The 19,525-nt window shown below is 32.9% G+C and overlaps 5 protein-coding genes and 1 non-coding gene across 9 annotated transcripts; 2 read left to right on the top strand and 4 right to left on the bottom strand.

Annotated features, from left to right (window-relative positions):
- Positions 1 to 3,701: 3,701 nt before the first annotated feature.
- LOC126665013 (uncharacterized) lies at positions 3,702 to 5,337 on the top strand. The gene is made up of 5 exons (XM_050357666.2): positions 3,702 to 4,031; positions 4,115 to 4,298; positions 4,450 to 4,656; positions 4,736 to 4,927; positions 5,010 to 5,337. The coding sequence occupies exons 1-5, from the start codon at positions 3,949 to 3,951 to the stop codon at positions 5,151 to 5,153; spliced, it is 810 nt and encodes a 269-aa protein (XP_050213623.1). The 5' UTR covers positions 3,702 to 3,948; the 3' UTR covers positions 5,154 to 5,337.
- A 16-nt stretch (positions 5,338 to 5,353) lies between these two features.
- Positions 5,354 to 7,029, bottom strand: LOC126676158 (probable serine/threonine-protein kinase PBL21). Its single transcript, XM_050370309.1, has 7 exons — positions 6,736 to 7,029; positions 6,341 to 6,462; positions 6,225 to 6,291; positions 5,861 to 5,929; positions 5,738 to 5,794; positions 5,509 to 5,537; positions 5,354 to 5,402 (listed from the first exon to the last, which is right to left on the bottom strand). Exons 1-7 carry the CDS (start codon positions 7,027 to 7,029, stop codon positions 5,354 to 5,356), a joined length of 687 nt encoding a protein of 228 aa, XP_050226266.1.
- LOC126664360 (pentatricopeptide repeat-containing protein At2g01860) lies at positions 6,088 to 10,348 on the bottom strand. Of its 4 annotated transcripts, XR_007637397.2 has the most exons (5): positions 10,243 to 10,285; positions 9,955 to 9,991; positions 8,192 to 9,778; positions 6,704 to 7,070; positions 6,088 to 6,462 (listed from the first exon to the last, which is right to left on the bottom strand). XR_007637397.2 is itself a non-coding variant. In XM_050356722.2 (3 exons), the coding sequence occupies exons 2-3, from the start codon at positions 9,664 to 9,666 to the stop codon at positions 7,058 to 7,060; spliced, it is 1,488 nt and encodes a 495-aa protein (XP_050212679.1). In that variant the 5' UTR covers positions 9,667 to 9,778; positions 9,955 to 10,114; the 3' UTR covers positions 6,088 to 7,057. The 4 variants fall into 4 exon arrangements, 1 of the variants encoding a protein (XP_050212679.1); XR_007637396.1 differs by lacking the exon at positions 9,955 to 9,991 and having other exon boundaries at positions 10,243 to 10,348; XR_007637395.2 differs by lacking the exon at positions 10,243 to 10,285 and having other exon boundaries at positions 9,955 to 10,114.
- LOC126666405 (small nucleolar RNA snoR101) lies at positions 9,919 to 9,981 on the bottom strand. Its single transcript, XR_007637906.1, has one exon. It is a non-coding gene; the product is annotated as a small nucleolar RNA snoR101 (small nucleolar RNA).
- Positions 10,349 to 13,548: 3,200 nt separating the features above from the next.
- On the top strand, positions 13,549 to 15,196 carry LOC126661425 (high mobility group B protein 3-like). Its single transcript, XM_050355284.2, has 8 exons — positions 13,549 to 13,760; positions 13,835 to 13,883; positions 14,019 to 14,129; positions 14,257 to 14,314; positions 14,409 to 14,453; positions 14,546 to 14,626; positions 14,737 to 14,826; positions 14,924 to 15,196. The coding sequence occupies exons 2-8, from the start codon at positions 13,843 to 13,845 to the stop codon at positions 14,945 to 14,947; spliced, it is 450 nt and encodes a 149-aa protein (XP_050211241.1). The 5' UTR covers positions 13,549 to 13,760; positions 13,835 to 13,842; the 3' UTR covers positions 14,948 to 15,196.
- Positions 15,197 to 15,847: 651 nt separating this feature from the next.
- LOC126661415 (putative 12-oxophytodienoate reductase 11) lies at positions 15,848 to 18,252 on the bottom strand. The gene is made up of 5 exons (XM_050355272.2): positions 17,985 to 18,252; positions 17,568 to 17,708; positions 17,339 to 17,469; positions 16,999 to 17,175; positions 15,848 to 16,594 (listed from the first exon to the last, which is right to left on the bottom strand). The coding sequence occupies exons 1-5, from the start codon at positions 18,086 to 18,088 to the stop codon at positions 16,002 to 16,004; spliced, it is 1,146 nt and encodes a 381-aa protein (XP_050211229.1). The 5' UTR covers positions 18,089 to 18,252; the 3' UTR covers positions 15,848 to 16,001.
- Between the last annotated feature and the right edge of the window lie 1,273 nt (positions 18,253 to 19,525).

Consider the following 19,525-nt stretch of genomic DNA (forward strand, 5'->3'; position numbering starts at 1 on the left):
TTTATCAACTATATTATTTAGGCTTAATTCCTTAAAAAACCCTCACCTTATATTTTTTTTTTCGTTTATACCCTGACCTTGTAAAAACACCATTTGTACCCAATTTTGAGTTTTTATGTTTCATCTCTACCCAAAAGCATTAAATTGTACTCTTTTCATTTGAAAAAGAGTTTAAAACAATGCTTTATTTTTAACTTATATACTATTTAGATATTAATGTTATTAATAGTACAAAAATACCATTTTCTTCAAAAAATAAAAAAAAATTATTTTTTTTTATTTTTTTAAAAAATATTTCCGAATTTTTTTTTAAATTTTTAATTTTTTAAAAAAAAATATTTCCGATAAAAAAATTTAAAATAATAATAATTTTTTTATTATTTTATAAAATTAAAACAATTAATTAATTATTTGGATGTATTTGATTATTTTTTAAGTTTAAGGATTTATTTGTATTTTTAAAAATAGAAAAAAATATGTTTTAAACTCTTTTCCAAATGAAAAGAGTACAATTTAATGCTTTTGGGTAGGGATGAAACATAAAAACTCAAAATTGGGTAAAAATGGTGTTTTTACAAGGTCAGGGTATAAACGGAGAAAAAGTGCAAGGTGAGGGGTTTTTAAGAAATTAAGCCTAATATTTATGGATAAAATTAGAGAGAGTAATGTAATATAATTAATAAAAAAATCGTGTGATCGTTTGCAATGTTTATCCACCACAGGAGATGGACTCTCCCGATAACCAGAGAGGGCCATGCCCCTCCAAACAAATATTTAGATCCATACCATTCACTCAAATAAACAAAACAATATAATTAGGGCAGTAAATAAGTGAAATTATATAATAATCATCATTTAGCATCTCAATTCAAAATAAAATATATATTTAGCACTAGCTATTAATTCAAGGGCTTTTTATATGAAATACTATTTTTTCTCTAACATTTACTTTTTTACTACCCTTTCTAAATCTTTACTTTTCATACCAACTTTCTTTTCTTTTTTATACTACTTTTTGAAAAACTTTACTTTTTATATTAATCCTTATTTTTCAACATTTTCTTTATTATTTTTAATTTATTTTTTCACCATTATATTCCTGCATTTAATATATATGACATATTTAAATTTAATTTTTTTTATTTTTTTATTTATTTTTGACTGTTTTGAATTTTGACTTTTTTTAACTGTTGATATTTTTTGTCATTTTTAATATCAACACAAAATCAACACAATATCAACAACATTTAATAAACTAACTATTTTAAATTTTTAAATTTTTTTTATACTTATTTTTATTTTTCATCATTTTTTCAATTTAATTTTTATTTTTTTATTTTACTTCACGTACAATGTGGTCTTTTTTGTTAATGCTAAAATCAACTAAATATCAACATAACATCAACACGATATCAACACAATATCAATATTGTAACATTACAATAATTCAACATTATTATTTATTTTTCACCAACGCTAAAATCAACAAAATATCAACCGAAAATCAACACAATATCAACACTGCAACATTACAATAATTCAACATGATTATTTGTCTTATTCCTCAATGCTAACATATCATTATCCAGTCTCAGTTTAATTTTTATATTTTTAGTTTATTTCACGAAAAGTATTATCTTATTTGTTAATGTCAAAATCAAAAAAAATATCAACAGATTATCAACATAAAATCAACAACACCGTAGCATTACAATAATTTATCAATCAACAATCATCAACAAATTGTACTGCAGAATTAAAAAAAATGCAGAAATACAACCAAACACAGTAAAAATGCAGAAATAACAGATTTTTCTTCCATAAAACCATAAAACCATTTTATATATCATGAAAAGATAATCTTTATACATGTTTAATGATGAAAACTTACTATTATATAAAAAAAAGTAAACAGAAAAAAAAATTACAGATCTGAAACGAAGAAGAAGAATAGAAATGATGAACTTCAGATCTGATGAAATCGAAATAAAAAACGGCGATAGTAAAAACGAGCAGAGAAAATGACTTCGATGGCGAGGTAAACATGTAACAGCGGAGATGGAGCGCGAAGAACAGATTTGAAGATGCCGATCTACTAAATTAAAGATGAACAAAGATGATTATGGAGAAGAAGAAGAAACTTTGTAAAAATTTGAGTTGAGAGAGAGCTGAGAGAGAAATATGAGGAGAGAAAATAATTGTAATTGTGAGGGTTTGTTTGAGAGGAGAGGTATATATGTAAACTGTATAAAAGATATTATTTCACCCGTGTACCGTATTTTAGAAATATAAAAGTTAGACCTGTATAAAAGTAAAATATTAAAGAAAGTTGGTTGTTTGTGTAAAAAGCCCTTAATTCAATTCTAGATTAAATTAAAAATAATTAAAATATTATGAAGATTTTATTTAAGATTACAGTGAACAAAAAAACTAAATTTCATATAATTGATAGTACTTAAATTTAAAATGTAATTTAAAGCGAGTTGAGTTTGAGATTTGAAATAATATGTCTTGAGTCTATTTTTAGGAATGTATATTCAGTTAAAACTTAACACCGACTTTTTTTTGGATAGTTGGGGAAGGGGTGTTTGTGGGAGTAATTGAACTCGCGATCTAGGAATTCGATGCTCAGCGCTTATACCATTGAGTTATAACTCGTTAATATAACCAATCTAATTATTTTATTATTATTTTTTACAATCAAATCAAACCAATTTATCAAAAGACCAAATCATACTAAACTAATATATTTAATTGTTGTTCTATATGCTTTTTTTTAGTTCGGTTTGTAATAAAACTGAACTGACAATTTTTACTTTAAAAATCAAACTGAATATAATAAATATATTAGAAATTATATATATAAATTAATAATAAGTTGGCTCTTCAAAATTATATGTTTAGAGAACCTCCAATGGTGCTCTTTAGAATGTTAAAATAAAGAACACCTTTAATATAAAGAGTAATATATTTAGATTTACTCCAATAGACTCTTTAATATTTACTCTTTGTTTTATTTTACTTTTATAAAAAATATTAATAATATTAATTTATTTATTAAGTTTTTAAATTTAAAAATTTAAAAACTCAAAATAATACATTAATAAAAAATAATCATCTTATTTTAAAATTTAAAAATTTATCTTTTTAAAAATGAAATAAAGAGTGAAAATGACTCTTCACATGTAGAGAGCCATTTTCAGTATCTACTCTAAATTTAAATTTTAGAGAGTCCATTATGCTTAATTTATTGACAAAATTCTTTAAATTAGAGAGTTTGTACAATTTTAAATAGATCACTGGAAATGCTCTTAGATCGGTCAGTGTTCACCACCAATTTATTCAATAAACAAAGTAAACACATATCTATATTTATATAAACATTGCACTTTTTTGAGTCGGGTCATTTTATCATAATTTTTAATCTTTACACTTTAAATTTTATTGACATTAGATACTTCAGTCAGAAAAAGTGTTAATGATGTAAAATCAGACAAAAAAAATCGATTGAGATTTCTTTCAACAAAACTAGAGATATAAAAGTGAATAAAAAAATTTATATTTAAGTCGCATTAACAGCGTGTGAAACACAATATCATAGAAAGTAAAAGTAAAAGAGTTTTAATATTGAAAATAAAAATAAAGGGGTCTAATTTAAAAGAAACGCGACAGTGCTAAACTTTGCCAATAAACAAGCGGAATAAGGCGCGTAGTTTTGTTTATATATATAGATATCTATTTATAGTTGGTTGGTTTGATGATTATAAAAAAGCAGCAATAGCAGATATGCATGTTTATTTATGGTTTATGCAAAATCCAAAAAGGCACGCAAAAGCAGTTCATGTTTATCCTTTATAGTTATACTACTGCGGCTGCGGGATGTGCCTATATAATATTACGCCTCTTCTTCAACGCCATGATTCCATAATTAAGCTAAATTGATTGATAATGTGTATTGCTGCGTTTCTTTGGCGAGCTCACCCTCTGTACCCTCTCCTTCTCTTGCAAAACAGAGATGAATATCACCACAGGCAACTTTCTTTTTCACTACATTTTATGTCATTATCTACCTAAGCTTCAGCGCTTAACTAATTGCATTTTCTGTTTCATGCAGGCCAACGGAGCCCCTGGCGTGGTGGGGCGGATGCGACGTATTAGGCGGAAGAGATGCGGTGGCAGGAGGAACATGGTTGGGATGTTCAAGAGCAGGCCGGGTTGCCTTTCTTACAAATGTTTTGGAGCTTCATGCCCTACCTGAAGCTAAGAGCCGAGGGCAACTTCCTGTCCTTTTCCTCGAGGTGACAAATTAATCAAAATATATATTTCAAGAATAGCCGGTGGTTGAACCGATAGTTGAACTGGTTCGACCACCGGTTTGGATTGCAGAACACTGGATTTAGTCTCTAGATTGCCTCACTTTTTTGTTGTCAACTTTCTGAATTATTACAGAGCCTAAAGACTCCCAAGGAATTTGCAGACATGCTGGTGAAAGAGGCTCACATGTACAATGGATTTAACCTCATATTGGCAGACTTATCAACCAAAACTATGCTCTATATCTCCAACAGGCCCAAAGGTGAACCTATTGTCGTTCAAGAGGTTCCTCCGGGAATTCATGTGCTCTCAAATGCAAACCTCAACTCGCCCTGGCCGAAGGTTGGCACAAGTTTTTCATTTTTCAAATTCTGATAGACATAGAACAAGATTGACAGCTTATGATTTGATTCTCATTCAGGTGAACCGCTTGAAACTGAATTTCAAACAGCAGCTCGAAAAATATGGTGACGATGAAATACCTGTTGAAGAGTTGCTTGAAAATCTAATGAGAGACACTGTTAGAGCTGAGATAAATAGGTTGCCTGGAATTTGCTCTCGTGACTGGGAATACAATTTAAGTTCCATATTCGTTGAAGTTGACACCCCACTGGTAATAATGTTAGACTAAGTAAATTCGTTGATTGAATGCGAGTTACAATATTTTGCTTATAAAGTATTTGTCTGGTGTACAGGGTTGTTACGGCACAAGAAGCAGTATCGGGTTGACTGTAAGAGCAAACGGAGAAGTAAGCTTGTATGAAACATATCTTGAAGACGATATCTGGAAGAACAAGACTGAATTATCGCATTTCAAAAGCAAAAATTCACTGAAGTGATTACCAGTGCCTAAATAAGGAAATTCATCTATTTATAATATACATGCATTTTCATGCTTAGTTTGATTTATTTAGTCAATGAGGTTGGTAAATCATTTGTGCAATATAATATTTGCATCAACTAGGCAAATCTATCAATGGAGTATCAACATTAATATGACTCTATATTATGCGCCCATCACTTTTTGTTCATTTTTTTTTTATGTTTTCCAATCTCCTAATACTTCTGAGTAATAAGATACTGTCAAACTACAATGACAATTCAATCAAAAAACTATTGAGAAAAGTTCAAACCATATCAGATAATTTAAAGAACCAGAATATAGAAAAAGGCTCATCTTCTGGATCCTTTTACTTGCAAGAAACAGCAAATTGAGGAATAATCTAGAGATGCGATGAGCAGAACAGCTTTTTGAGGTCATAATAGCGTATTGATATTTAGATTTTAGGGCTTGTGGGTGGATTTAATCTCATAATTATAGCAGAACGCAGCCCAGCTAACCAAGGCCGTTCAAACAGAATGCATACCATTTGAGCTATAATCATTAGTAAATTTATATATCATTAGTAAATTGCGATAGGACTTCAAATGTAGCAGAAGAAAGCTTAGACTCGCAATCGATATTGGAAATTTTCTTCTTCTAGTACAAACAAAGAGCAAACAACAAAGATTAAGTATTCTGAAATTTTCTACTACCATTACTCACCATCATTCTTATACAAAAAGTGAAGCTTATAGAAATAACTTTATATCCAAGTATCTGAGATCGAAATCCCTACGACGCATATAAGCATAACAAAAACAGGATCATCTTCTTCTTTGAGACAGGATGTAATGGTATTAACAAGCAATTCCGCAATGAGAATTTACCACTTCAAGATTTCAATTTTGCAGAACACCGCCACAACAAGAAAGAAACATAGAGCTATCCACTAACCAAAAAAAATATCTAAACTTTGAATTAAAACACATAAATAAGAGAATTCATTTATGAGGAAAAATTATCTCATTTTAGATTCTTAATCCATAGTAAAACTGCTCATGATTTATGCTTTCACAGTTTCATTTACAGTAATCAGAGGGTTTACCGAAAGCTTCTGCCTGACGGCTTTTGAAGTGTTGTACTCCAAGACATTACTTCAAGGACAACTACTATATCATCAATCAGAGGGCGGAAACTTGCTACCTCGTGAAGACACGTGCAGTAATAGCAATTGCATAGTTCAAACAATGGCGTGGGTAGCATCCTTGCAACAGAGGATCAACCAATTGAAAAAACTTCTTCTGGTCTTTCAGAAATTGGCTAGCCTATAACAAACAATTTCAAAAGAAAAATCACCTACTCCTGCGTCATATACGTAAATGTGCACTGGCTCTCATGAGTTGATCATTTAGTCACAATTGCACCATCAAACAATTTAACTATTTAACACCTTGATAAAATCATCAAACAGTTTATTGGGGTATCAAGATTAGCATTAAATAGTTGGAGCATGGTGAGTAAACATGTTAAAGAACCAGGCTAAGAAAAGAAAAAGGCTCGACTCACCCAAGCGACTAGGGTCTTCTCGGATTTATTGCCTTTTTGCCGGTGATTATCTCCAACATCACAACTTCAAAGCTGTAAATATCAGATTGAAGAGTCAATTTTCCGTTCATGGCATATTCTGGGGCACAATATCCATATGTTCCCATAACACTGGTTGAAATATGTGTGTTTTCACTTTTCACCAACCGGTCCCAATCTGATAGTTTTGGATTGAAATCATTATCTACCATAATATTTGCAGATTTTAGGTCACGATATATAACAGGTGGATCTGCTTTGCAGTGTAGGTATTCAAGGCCCCGAGCAGCACCAACAGCAATCCTCATCCAAGTGCTCCAATTCAATGCGTCTTCATCAGGATCCAGATCTATTAAACAAATAAGATATCAAAAAATGACTATTATTGGTTGTCAAACCATGCAAATTGATTCAGTAACTGTTTGAGGACAGCATGCCTATTGTATCAAGCATGCATATAAATTATCTCTGTGAGAGAAATCACACTAAAAACATGTTAGAACAAATTACAACTAGCTATTCTGCTACTGAACTGATAAAATTAACTATACAAATAGGAATTATGCAGTTGAAGTTATAAGATTTTCACATGTTCTAAAGCTTTCAATTCCATTTGTTTAATGGATCCTCAATGCTCATCAGGGGTGGGTAGCTTACGCGTTTGCCAGTCTAGTTTTGAAGCATTTACTTTCAATTGCGACTAAAAGTAAGAAGAAATGAGAAAACAAATTGCTCAACGCACATCATGACCAAAATCTATCAGATATCCAATGGTAAAACCAAACTTAACATACAGATAGACCAATTTTTATTTTTATTGCCAAATACAGATTGTGTATTATAATCTTTGTATCAATTAGGCATAAATATCTATGGAGTATCACTATTAATATGACTCTATAGTACTATGCACCCATCACTTTTTGATCTTTCTCTTTTTCATGTTTACCAATCTCCAAATACTTCTGAGTAAGATACTTTCAAACTGCAATGACCAGTCAATCAAAACTACTGAGAAAAGTTCAAACCCAATTAGATGATGTAAAGAACCAAAACAGAATTTTAGAAATAACTGTTTTCTTATATGATTATTTCTGGGAATGGTTTCTGTAACATTTAAAATGGTAAAAAATAATGGATTACTAGAACCTCCAAAGAGAACTCTATTTAGCTGTAATCAGTTGTATAGAATGGACCTACAAACAGGAGTTATAATAAAGACTTGGGCACTGCATTGCATAAATTAAATCAAGAATTCAAAGATTAATGGTGCTTATGGATAATGAACAAACAGTCTTACAGTCATGTCAACTGATGGTAAGAGTTGAAGTTATTTATGTGCAGGTAATTTAGCATTTAAGAAAGCAAACGCATCGAAACTTTTCATTCAATTTTTTTAGATCAATACACATTCCCTACGGCAATCGATACAAGTATATCAACATAAAGAAGTATGTTCAAGAACCTGACCTAATATGCCTCTCAAGCTGCAACAAGTTTGAACTCATTTGTTCATCCAGCTTGAATCCTGCCATCTCTGCTTCCTTCCATATCTGCTTACACTTAGCCAACCTCCCATCAACCATGTAAAGTTTAATCAAGTCCCTATAAATGTCATAGGTTGGAGAAAAACCTGCTTCTTTAAGCTTCGAGAAATACCTTACAGCCCTCGAGAGATCATTTAAGGCAACAAAAAGCTTTATCACAACCCGATAAGCTGGTAGATCAAATAGACAATTCGAACCCTCCATTTCCCAGACCACAGCCAATGCCTCTCTGTATTTCTTCTCAGAATAACGACTGTGAATCAAAGTAGTGTACATAACTACAGTTGGCTCATGTCCTGATTGTTTAAACCAAACAAAAAGACACTCCACAAATTCAAATTTTTGAAGCCTAATGCAGACTTTCATTATAGCAGTGCAATCCTGATGGCTTAAATTCAAATCTTCTCTGTCTCCAAGCTCATCCAATAACTGTTCAACTAGCATGTATTTATCTGGATTCTTACCAAGCTCAAGTATTAATTTTGCATATATACTGGAGTCTATCATTCTTTTTTCATGCTTGGCAACAGAGAGGAGATTCCAAACAATATTTAAGCGTCCACCTTTGATGAAACCCCTAATCATTGCTTCAATAACATCCCTAGTGGCCAAACTAGTGAACTTGTGCAAATCAATTGGCATTTTCAATTCTCGATTCCTAGCCAAAACCTCAATAGTTGAAGCTAAAATTCTATCATCAAGACAAAGAGAGGGTTGTTTCTGAGCCCAGCAGTAAGTCTGCAGAGCTCTCTCAGGAAGACCCATGTGACCCAACTCTCTAATCGTCAAGGACAAGGACCCTTTCCGCAAGAAACAAGCACAGCCATCAAGAACCACAGAAACATCATCATCTGGCTTAAGAGATTTAATCTGCTTGGCCAAATTGACAAGAAAGCTTGGATTCTTATGCACTTGATTGCATACAGATGACCGTGAACGAGTCTTAGTGTGTTTCTTGGGGGAAGGAAGTCCCAAAGGTCTTAGCTTGTAAGGAAGTGGAAGTGGGAGGGGTCGTTCTCGCTTCAAATTTCCTGGCTTTTGAGGGATCCTCCCTTGAAAAAGAGATGTTATGGCTTCAATTTCACCTGAATCCCAAACCAAATCACCATCTTGTGCTTCTTTTTGTTCTTCTTCGATCAAATTACCATCACCATCATTTTCTAGAAAGGAATCCATTTGGGACGGGTCTATGCCGGTGGTTGGCTTTTTAAGGAACAAATTAACCCCAAAATCAGGAGGAAGCTTGGTTCGTCGAGGAGCTTGAAGGTTTTTGGGGAGCTTCTTTCTATAGAATGTTTTTGTATTCGAATGGGCTATCGAATATAAATGTACAGCAGAAAACTTACTTTCCAATGGCAATGTGGGATGCAGGCTCAACGACAAGAATTTGCAGACCATTTTTCTTCGCAGCGGACTCAATAATATTGAAACTTGGAGTTCATAGGCATTGCAGAAGCGAAGAAATACACATACCACATATTTGTATGGATTAGTTTACTTTGTCCCTTCCCTGCAGATTGACATATAAGACAAATAGATTAGTAATAAAGAAAATACTGAAATATTGCCATTAAAATGACAAACCAAAAGAAAAATAAATTAAAATTTTCCTTTAGAAAGTAGATTAACAGATTGTAGTGCAAAGGCAAGAGCATCAGTAGATAAATTGTCAACAAGTGAACTTACCTGAAGTTCAGAGATCAAGTGTAAAGCATCATTTGCACTGACTTTGCACAAACACATATAAAAAATAAACAGCTTTATCAACATTTAAAACTTTACAAATTATCTTAATTCACACCAATTTTCATATTCCAAATTTAAATTAAAAAAAAAAAAGCAAGCGGAAAACCCTGACCAGCGTAAAGAAACCCCTAAGATGGAGTAACGGTAGCAAATCCAAGCTAAAGAAAATAAATTTAGAGAAGAGAACAAACAAAAGGAGAGAAATATAAAAGAGAGGGGAGACATTACCTGGAGAAGAACAACAAAATATGGAAGTGGAAGGGAAAATGGTTGATTGTTCAGCTATCCGAACACAACTTGGGCTCTTTATCAAATAAGAGATTGGGCTACGAGGTCCATGTTTACGGTTTATGGATGTATTAAGCTGTTTGTCACAAATCACAACGAGGAATTTACACAAAAACACTCCTCTTTTAAACTTATTTATTCTCAATATTTTACTTTTAAAAATTTATTTTTCTACCTTTTTTTAGAAAAAACATAGACTTTATTAAAAATCCAAAACAGTTATATTTGTGAGATATTCAAGAAAGCGACTAGCCAATGACCTCCTAGCTCAATCGGTTAAGGAGTGAGGCATAAGATCTAAATGTCTTTGGTTCGATCCCTCATGTGGACAAGAGAAAGAAAAAATTTAAAGATTTATTGAAGGCATTTGGTGAAGGTTCACAGCGTCAGAAGTGTCAAAATCAGCGGATGCGGCATCGTTTCTCACATGTTGGCGAACTCGTAAAGGCGATGCATTTAACGTAAACGGTGTGGATGGCGTGTTTGACGTTTAAATTTGCACATATTTTGTAAATATAAGTATATATATTGTTTGTTTGTAACTTTGTTTTGTAGTAGTAGTTGTAATATTGTAATCTGTATCTCTGTTACTGATTCGCATATCGTCTCACAAAAACAAAAATAACATTACTAAATTGCTTAACTAAATCTAAACAATCGCCAATAATAAAGTCTGGATCCACCAAACTCGGATTCCTCAACTCCAAAACAACCTCCATCGTATCGGATTCAACAATCAAATTTGGATAGCCCTTTAGCCGGCTAAGGGCCTTTCTAATACCGATCGTCTCCGCCACTCTCGTGCTAAGGCTACCGCGTAAACAAACCTGACAAGCACTCACCATCTCACGATTCCAATCCCGCACTACGATGCCTATCCGAGTGCCACTCCCATCTGAAAAATTGGCTGCATCAATGATTACTTTAAGAAAGCCAAGCTTGGGAGGCCTCCACTGAATGTAACCATCTTCTTTCACCATTCCTGCTACGTGAAGAGGAAATAAAGAAGAATGAGCAACATTCCATACAGATAACATAGTGCTCGTTGTCGCCAAAATAGACTCCATTATCCCAAATTTATTCTTCCAAACATGGTTATTTCTATTGATCTAGAGCTGCCAATAGATTACTGCCACCAGTGCTTTATCATCGTGTTTCATCTCTGACAACCACCGTAGAACCCAACTAGATAAGTTGTCATCATTTTCAAGCTTCCGAACAAAAACAACCCGCCATACCTGTTCTACAACTGAGCACTTATAAAGAATATGGGACACGTTTTCAGGACCTACACCACACGTTGCACATTGATTAAATACAAAAACATTTTGAGTTGCAAGAGCTTCCAGCAACGGGAGAAATCTCTTACACCCTTTCCATAAACAAATTTTGAATATGTAACAGAATATTTAACTGCCAAATAAGACCCCAGAGTTTGCTTGATTGCCCTCCGATGTTGCTAAAAACTGCCCTATGGCAGCTACAAATCGAGAACTTTCCTTTAGGATCAAACTTTCAAAGCCAACCATCTTCGATATTCTGAGAACTAGTAGGAATATTTAAGATCCGATCAACATCTGATCTTTCAAAGACGTCCCTAATCAGCCCCGTATCCCAGCAACACGTGCCAACTTTAAACAAATCACAAACCTTTGTCTTTGCAAGATTATTAGGCATAGGTGTAGTGATGTACCTGTTACCCTCACTTAAAAGCCATGGGCTGTTCCACACCTTTGTCTTTTTACCATTCGCGATACGAACTTTAGTCCCTCTCACCATAACCGTTTGGATTTTAAAAATGCTACTTCACACATAGTTCGAATTCTAACCTAATTTCGCTTTAAGAAATGAAGAATTAGGAAAGTACCTAGCTTTAAACACTTTTACCATAAAAATAATGTTAATAATTATTAGATCTCTAACAAATTTATATAATTTTTACCGAAACAAGTAATATTTATTTGATATAATTTTAAACACAATTACATAAAACATTGAAAATTGGGCTAATAATCACCCACCCCCTTCGATTTTTGACTCAACCTTCACTAAACCCCCTGTGCTTTCAAAACGGTCACTAAACCACCCCCTGATCTTTGTGGCGGCGCCATTCACACTCCTTATGGACGAAACTACCCTTTATTTTTTGGCAGTTGTTCTTCTTTTTGAAAAAAATAATAGCGGTGCCACATGTTAGTTGACACGTCATTTAATGTCAAAAAAATTAAAACACCCAAAATACTCCCTAAAAGAATTAAACCAAACCAAAATTCAACTACGCTTAATCAAACCCAACCCACCGGTCAACCTATTTAGACAGACCCCACCCGCCAACCTGAACGACTCACCGCCACCCGCCGCCGACCAAAGCGATATGTTCTTGGAGAACAGATACACATCTGTTTTCCAAGAACAAATGTGGAGAAGACTAGCAGCAACTCGTCTTCTCAAACCCAAGAGAAGTTTAGGGTAAAGGTCGAGGGGGATGGGTGATTATTAGCCTGAAAATTGTAATATAAATAGACTAATATATTTAGAATATATAATTTAATATCATAAAATAATATTAATGTTTAGTAATTTAAATATAATATAAATATAATAATTAGATTAAAAATAGACTAATGTATATATAATTTTGGTTCCTTTGTTTGATACGATTCAGTTATGGTTTTTGGTACAATTATCATTTTAAGATGCAGAATAATACCAATAAATTTTTCGGTACGATTATGGAAAAATCAATGGTCAATTTTTTCAGTCATGGATATTTTTCGTTCGGTTTTGGAGATATTTAAAATTCGAGCACACCCCAATCAGTATCATAATATTATCATATCAGTATTATAACATTACCACATGGTAATATTTTTTATGATAAGGTTATGATTAAGTATGTGAGATATTTTTGCATAATACAACTATGATAATATATATGATAAGGTTATAATAATAGTTTGACACGCTATTTTTTTTTTTGAAAAGAAAAAATGTATATTTTTTCAAAATATAAACTTTTCAAGACAAAAATGGGGAATGGACCATTAAAAAGGCCATATGAAAAGGCAGGACTGGGTTTAACATAGGGCCCAAATAGAAACCTGAATACATAATAAAAAAAGGAAAAATAAATGCAAAAAGAGCAGAAAACGGTAAGGAAGGGATAGTGTTGTGAGAGGGAAGAAGCACAAAGGAAGCACAAGTATAAGAGATCCAATAAACAAAGGCACACAGATGGATGACGTGGGATACAATTTTTAAAATCCCGCCTAAACCCCTTCTTTCATTTCATCCGCAATTGAATTTCAATTTCCTTTTTCTCTTTAAGCCTTAACCTTATATTAATATCTCCGCCTTATCAACCCCTTCTCTCCCTCCCTCACAATTCACACCCTTTTCTCTCTTTTTTTATTTACTATTTAACCCCTCTCCTCCTTCAAACCCTAACCCTACCTCAGGTATTTCTCGCCGATTCTCCTCCATTTTTCTCTATTTTCATTCGTTTTTTGCTGATCTAATTTCATTTTTGCAGGATTCGCTATGAAAGGAGGTAAATCAAGAGCTGAGACCAAGAACACCAAGTAAGTTTTTCTTTATTGCTCCTAGATCTGAAATATGAACGGTTTTGACTTTGCGTGCATGTTTTATTTTTTTAATTTTGTTTACATATATCTATTTCTGTCGTATTGTGACCGTGGTTATTTGTACGGCAACAGGCTATCGGTGACTAAGAAGCCGGCTGCTGCTAAGGGCGGCAAGAAAGCCGGCAAGGCAGCTAAGGACCCTAACAAACCCAAGAGGCCAGCTAGTGCTTTCTTCGTTTTCATGTAAGAATTAAAATCAACGCTCGACCGATTTTTCTTTAATTATGGCTTAATTTTGCATTTTTAGTATTTATTTGCATAATTAGAGATTTTGATTATTATATCTGTGCATTATTATTGGTGATTGAAGGGAGGATTTCAGAGAAACGTACAAGAAGGAGCACCCTAAGAACAAATCTGTTGCCGCCGTGAGTAGTTTTTTTTTTAATTTGCTGTTCCATTATCGTTATGACTGAATTTGGAATTTTGTTCTTATTAATTTGATGTTGTTTATGAGACTAGGTCGGTAAAGCTGGTGGCGATAGATGGAAGTCAATGTCCGAGTCTGTAAGTATTTAATATTTGTTGTAATTATTGGTTGCAATATTGCAATTTTGATGTTATATCTGACATGTTGGCAATTTTTATGATCCATACAGGATAAAGCACCTTTTGTTGCCAAGGCTGAGAAGCGTAAGGTTGAGTATGAGAAGAAAATGAAAGCATACAATAAGGGACAGGTGAGTTTGTTTACTCAGTGATAACAGATTATTTATTTGCTATTCATTTAATTTATGTGGATGTACTTCAATTTACTAACTTGCTTTTTTCTGTTTCAAAATAATGTTAGGCTGAAGCTCCCAAAGAAGAAGAAGAGTCTGAGAAGTCTATGTCTGAGGTGAATGACGACGATGATGATGAAGAGGGTGGCAGTGGAGAGGTTTGTTTGAGTGATGAAGTTATTTTGTTTATTCAATTATTAGACTATAAATTCATTATATGGTGACTGATGGTTTGTTGGTGATTGACTAATGCAGGACGATGATGATGATGATGAGTAGGCGAGTGGAAAGAAGAATAGCATAGTAATGTAGGGATGCTACAATGTTTGAACAACCCATGATAATGGTTGGGATATTTGCTTGTTAAATTTTTTGTTACTTCTATCTTTAAAGAGAAGGGTATCTCTGCTCCCTCCTATTTTATCCTTCTCTGTTATCGGGAAAAAATTAATAGTTGTAGAAGGGATATTGCTTCTGTGTACTCTTTTTCCAAAATCAATGATTTAGCTGGTCAGCCTTTGTAGAGAATATGTTGCCTTACTTTTGATGTTGCTTGATTTTGTTGCCTTTACTCACTCGGTTATATCATATATGTCGTTGCATTTGGTTCTCCACAAAAATATGCTTGCAGTTTTGTATTTTATGTTAGTGGTTTCCAATTCTATCTATAATTTCATGCTGATCATGTATCTTCGGTAGTTGTTATACTATTGAACATAATAAGAAATTTTGTATTATTGCACCTTAGATATCATTTAGGTTTGTAAAAATGGTAAGCCATAGTTTTTGGATTTTGTCTTATGCTGTCTGTGGCATCGCGTTTGTGGTGCACTGTTGTGTTGTATGCTTCAGGGGTGCAGGTTTATAGTTGTGATGTCCCCCGTGGTTTGTTTGGACTTGCATGCGTTGAATATTGTACCTTTGTCGAAAGTTCTATGTTGCATTCTCGTTGAATGTTGACTACTTTTGTGTGAGATCATGTTGTGGGATCTAGCATCTGATAGGTTAATATATTTGATCTTTAATGATTGCTCTTCATGTCTGTTTGGAAAAGAAAATTGACTAAATCTTATGGACTGCTGTGATCGACTTCTGTTTATTATTGTAACAAATTACGTGTTGTTGAATGGTATGATTGTTCTCACATGCATTATATGTTGAATTAATATAATAATCCCGTTGAACATAATCAATATAAGATAAATTTGTGACACCAGAAGAATACATTGTCTGAATGATAATTTTGAGAATTAGAAGATAGTTTACGTGAAGACATTAGTGATCAGCTTCAAGAATTGGATAATCTGTGTATCAAATAGATTTGTGAAAGACATTAGTGATCAGCTTCAAGAAATGGGTAATCTGTGTATCCAACCACAGGATCAGATGTATAAAATGTACTTCTGTCATACTTGGTAAGCGGCGCATTTAACTCGATTCTCTTGGGTAGATCGGGGTTGGACAGAAACCAGCGTCCAAATGCAACTAAATCAGCGCCTCCATTTTTAACAACTTCGTTCCCATTATCTTTTGTATAACCTCCAGCCACAATAAAAGTTCCCTTGAATACCTTCCTCATTGGCAACAAACTATATTTGATCTGCTCTGACTCAAACTGTGTGATCATCCTCGGCTCTATCATGTGACAATACAAAATTCCACATTTGTTTAGCGACTCAGCCATGAATAGGCCAAGTGCTTCAGGGTCAGAATCACCACAGTCGTTATAATTAGCAAATGGTGAAAGTCTAACGCCGACTCTATCGCCTCCAATCTCATCAACCACTGCTTTAATTACTTGTAAGGGAAACCGACAACGATTTTCCATACTCCCTCCATATTCATCCCTTCTGTCATTCACTGTATCTTTTAAGAACTGGTCAATGAGGTAACCGTTGGCTCCATGGATCTCAACACCATCAAAACCTGCAACTTAAATCATAGGAACAACCAATTCATTTTTAACTTAAATCATAGGAACAACAACTTAAAGGCTTATACTCAGAAAATATCATATTTTGTGAATTTCTTTTTTTTTTTTTAATTTTATCAATTGTATTCTAATTTTGATTAATAATTTTCACCAAAACAATGTCACACTTTCTAGATAAATAGGCCATAAAGTTGGATAAATAGCTATACTTGAAAGTTTTTTTTTTGATCAAACTATACTTAAACTTGAAAGTTAAAAATGCAAAATAAGCTAAAATTTATTTTTTTAAAAGAAATAGCTAGAATTGACTCCTCTAGAAAAGGTATGATTTTTTTTTTTTAAACCTGATCATAGAAAGACCAAAGCAAGTTTGAATATCTGAGAAAAAAAAATTGACCTGCTTCAATAGCATTTCTTGCAGCGATTCTAAAGTCATTGACAATCTGAGGGATCTCTTCTTCCCTGAGCCGCCGAGGTGCCGGGAAGTCTGCCGGAGTAGTGCCATCTATGAAAACCTTAGCTCCTATTGCCTTGTCAGTACTAGAAATGGGAGGCTGCCCGTTCAGCATTAAACCTGAATAATTTACAAGAGTCTCTTGAATTTGTGCACTACGCTCAACAATAAATTGAATGAAAAGAATCATATATGAGTGGTTATCCTATATTTTGTGCCATATTATATTTTCGCATTTACGACAAAAAATCTTTTAATTATATTAAGCATAGATTTTTCTTACAAAAATCAGAAGCTCTTCCGGCATGCCATAGTTGGCAGAAAAAGATGCCGCCTTTCCGATGAACAGCCTCCACAATAGGCTTCCATGCATCCACGTGTTCTCTTTTCCAAATTCCAGGACTATTCGGAAGACTTTTGCATTTGCACCACCAAAACATTAAAAACACTAAATCAAATTGAAAAATTTTAGTAGAAATTTGCAGAAGTAAGAGAAAAGTTTGTTTGTGTACCCATGAGCAGAGTCTGAAATAGCAGCGGCTTCTCCGATCAAGAAACCACCGGTTGTTGTTCTTTGAGAGTAATATAAAATAGCTTCTGGTTGAGCGGTGAAATTGTACGATCTCATCCTTGTCAGAGGTGCCAACACAATCCTACATAACACTACTTCTTGTCACCAACTCGAGTTTAAGTTACTTAAATTTCAACTCAACCACAGACTCGATTACTAGATCGGAGCTAAGTTTAAGTATGCAAACACTCAACTCGAACTGGGCTAAATCTCAACAAATTTGCTGACATGGAGTTCGAGTTTGAACTCGACTAGTTATGTTCGAGCTGGAGTTTGAGTATGCAAATACTCCACTCAGCTCGACTCGGATTGTACCCTAACTCGACTTGAATTCACCATTCTGTAGATGCTAACTCACCTGTGGGAGAGATCGAAAATTTGCATCTTGTAAGGTGTCAAAAGGGGCATAATTGGTAAAGATGTGGGTTCCTCCATTTCTTCTTGAATTCTTGTTGCTGCCATCTTCTCTTCAGTCACCTATATTTCAAACTCAAATCAATATAATCTTCTTATATTATACATCTCAGCAGTAGATCACTTCTCCACGTAACATTTTACTGTGGTGCTCCAAACACAATTTTAAAAAGTAACTAAAACACATTACGTGATTGAGTCTTTCTTTAAGCCAATAGTGAGTTGTTATTTCATTATCGAGAAAGAGGTCAATTCGGCTCTGGAATTTATGTCTCCGGGTCAAATAAGTCATTTTTTAAGTCAACTATATCCAAAAATTATATCTCGTGATCAAAGGAGGCACATGTTTGAGGTATATATATAAATTAAGAGAGTTTGTAATCTAATTGACTAAAAAAATAAAAGTAACTTATTTGATTCTTAAACACAAATTCGAAATCCGGATTGACCTTTTACTTTTTAATTATCAGATAATATAATATATGACTTAACTGTCAAAGTATTTTAAAAGTTGATTGATACTCAATTAGTACACATTATATAAAATATATAAACAGTATTATTTAAATAGAGAATATATAAATTTTGTTGAAGTCTCAAACATTAAAAGTTTAAAAGGAAATTCTTTAAATTTCTTAAGCTTATTTTTGTTTTTGGAAAATTTAAAATTGTTTGAAAAATCTAGATACAAAAATATAGACTTTTTCTGTCTAGCAGGTGAGAGTACCTACTGATCAAAACTTTTTTGTTTCTACTGTAAATAAATCGAAGGAAGTGGTAGACCAAATCATGAATCTGGGCCTTATGTAGATTTCTATTCTAATCACCAGTTGTGCAGAAATATCAAATCTACATTCGCCCCACATTCCATCTCCATGTACTTTTGTCAAGTGATGGATGTAAATGTAATTTTATTGTGTTCCAAATTAAATGATAGGTCGAGCCAAATTAAAATTTATGATGTTTAAAAATATTCAAATCAAATTCCCATCTGATCTTCCATTTTTTATTTTATATTATGAGTGTAATGACCTCAATTCAGTATCTAGACCATTTCTTTTTTTTCAATATTATTGGAAAGTAATGCTAAAAATATTTTGATAAATATATATGGCATACAATGTTTCTTACACAAGTGCCAAAAACATGTCTTTCTAATAATAATGAAAAATCCAAATAGTATTATAATATTTTGGATTAATTACTATTATTCCGTGAACTACTGTTTTTCCTTATAATTTTAAAATTATTATTTATTCTTTAATTGATATATTTTATATGATTAAAACTCTCTTATAAAAGGGACTTTAGTTAAAGAAAATGGATAAACAGTGATTTTTAAAAATTCATAAGAAAAAGAATAGATAAGACCTAAACCCTAATGTATTATAAAATGATGTATATGGTATAATTTAATTAAATAAACTAATGTCAATAAAATAATTCAAAAACTACTTTTGATTTTCTAATTTGGTTTTTGTTTTT

This window comes from Mercurialis annua, linkage group LG1-X, assembly GCF_937616625.2.
Source record: "Mercurialis annua linkage group LG1-X, ddMerAnnu1.2, whole genome shotgun sequence".
Classification (NCBI taxonomy): domain Eukaryota; kingdom Viridiplantae; phylum Streptophyta; class Magnoliopsida; order Malpighiales; family Euphorbiaceae; genus Mercurialis; species Mercurialis annua.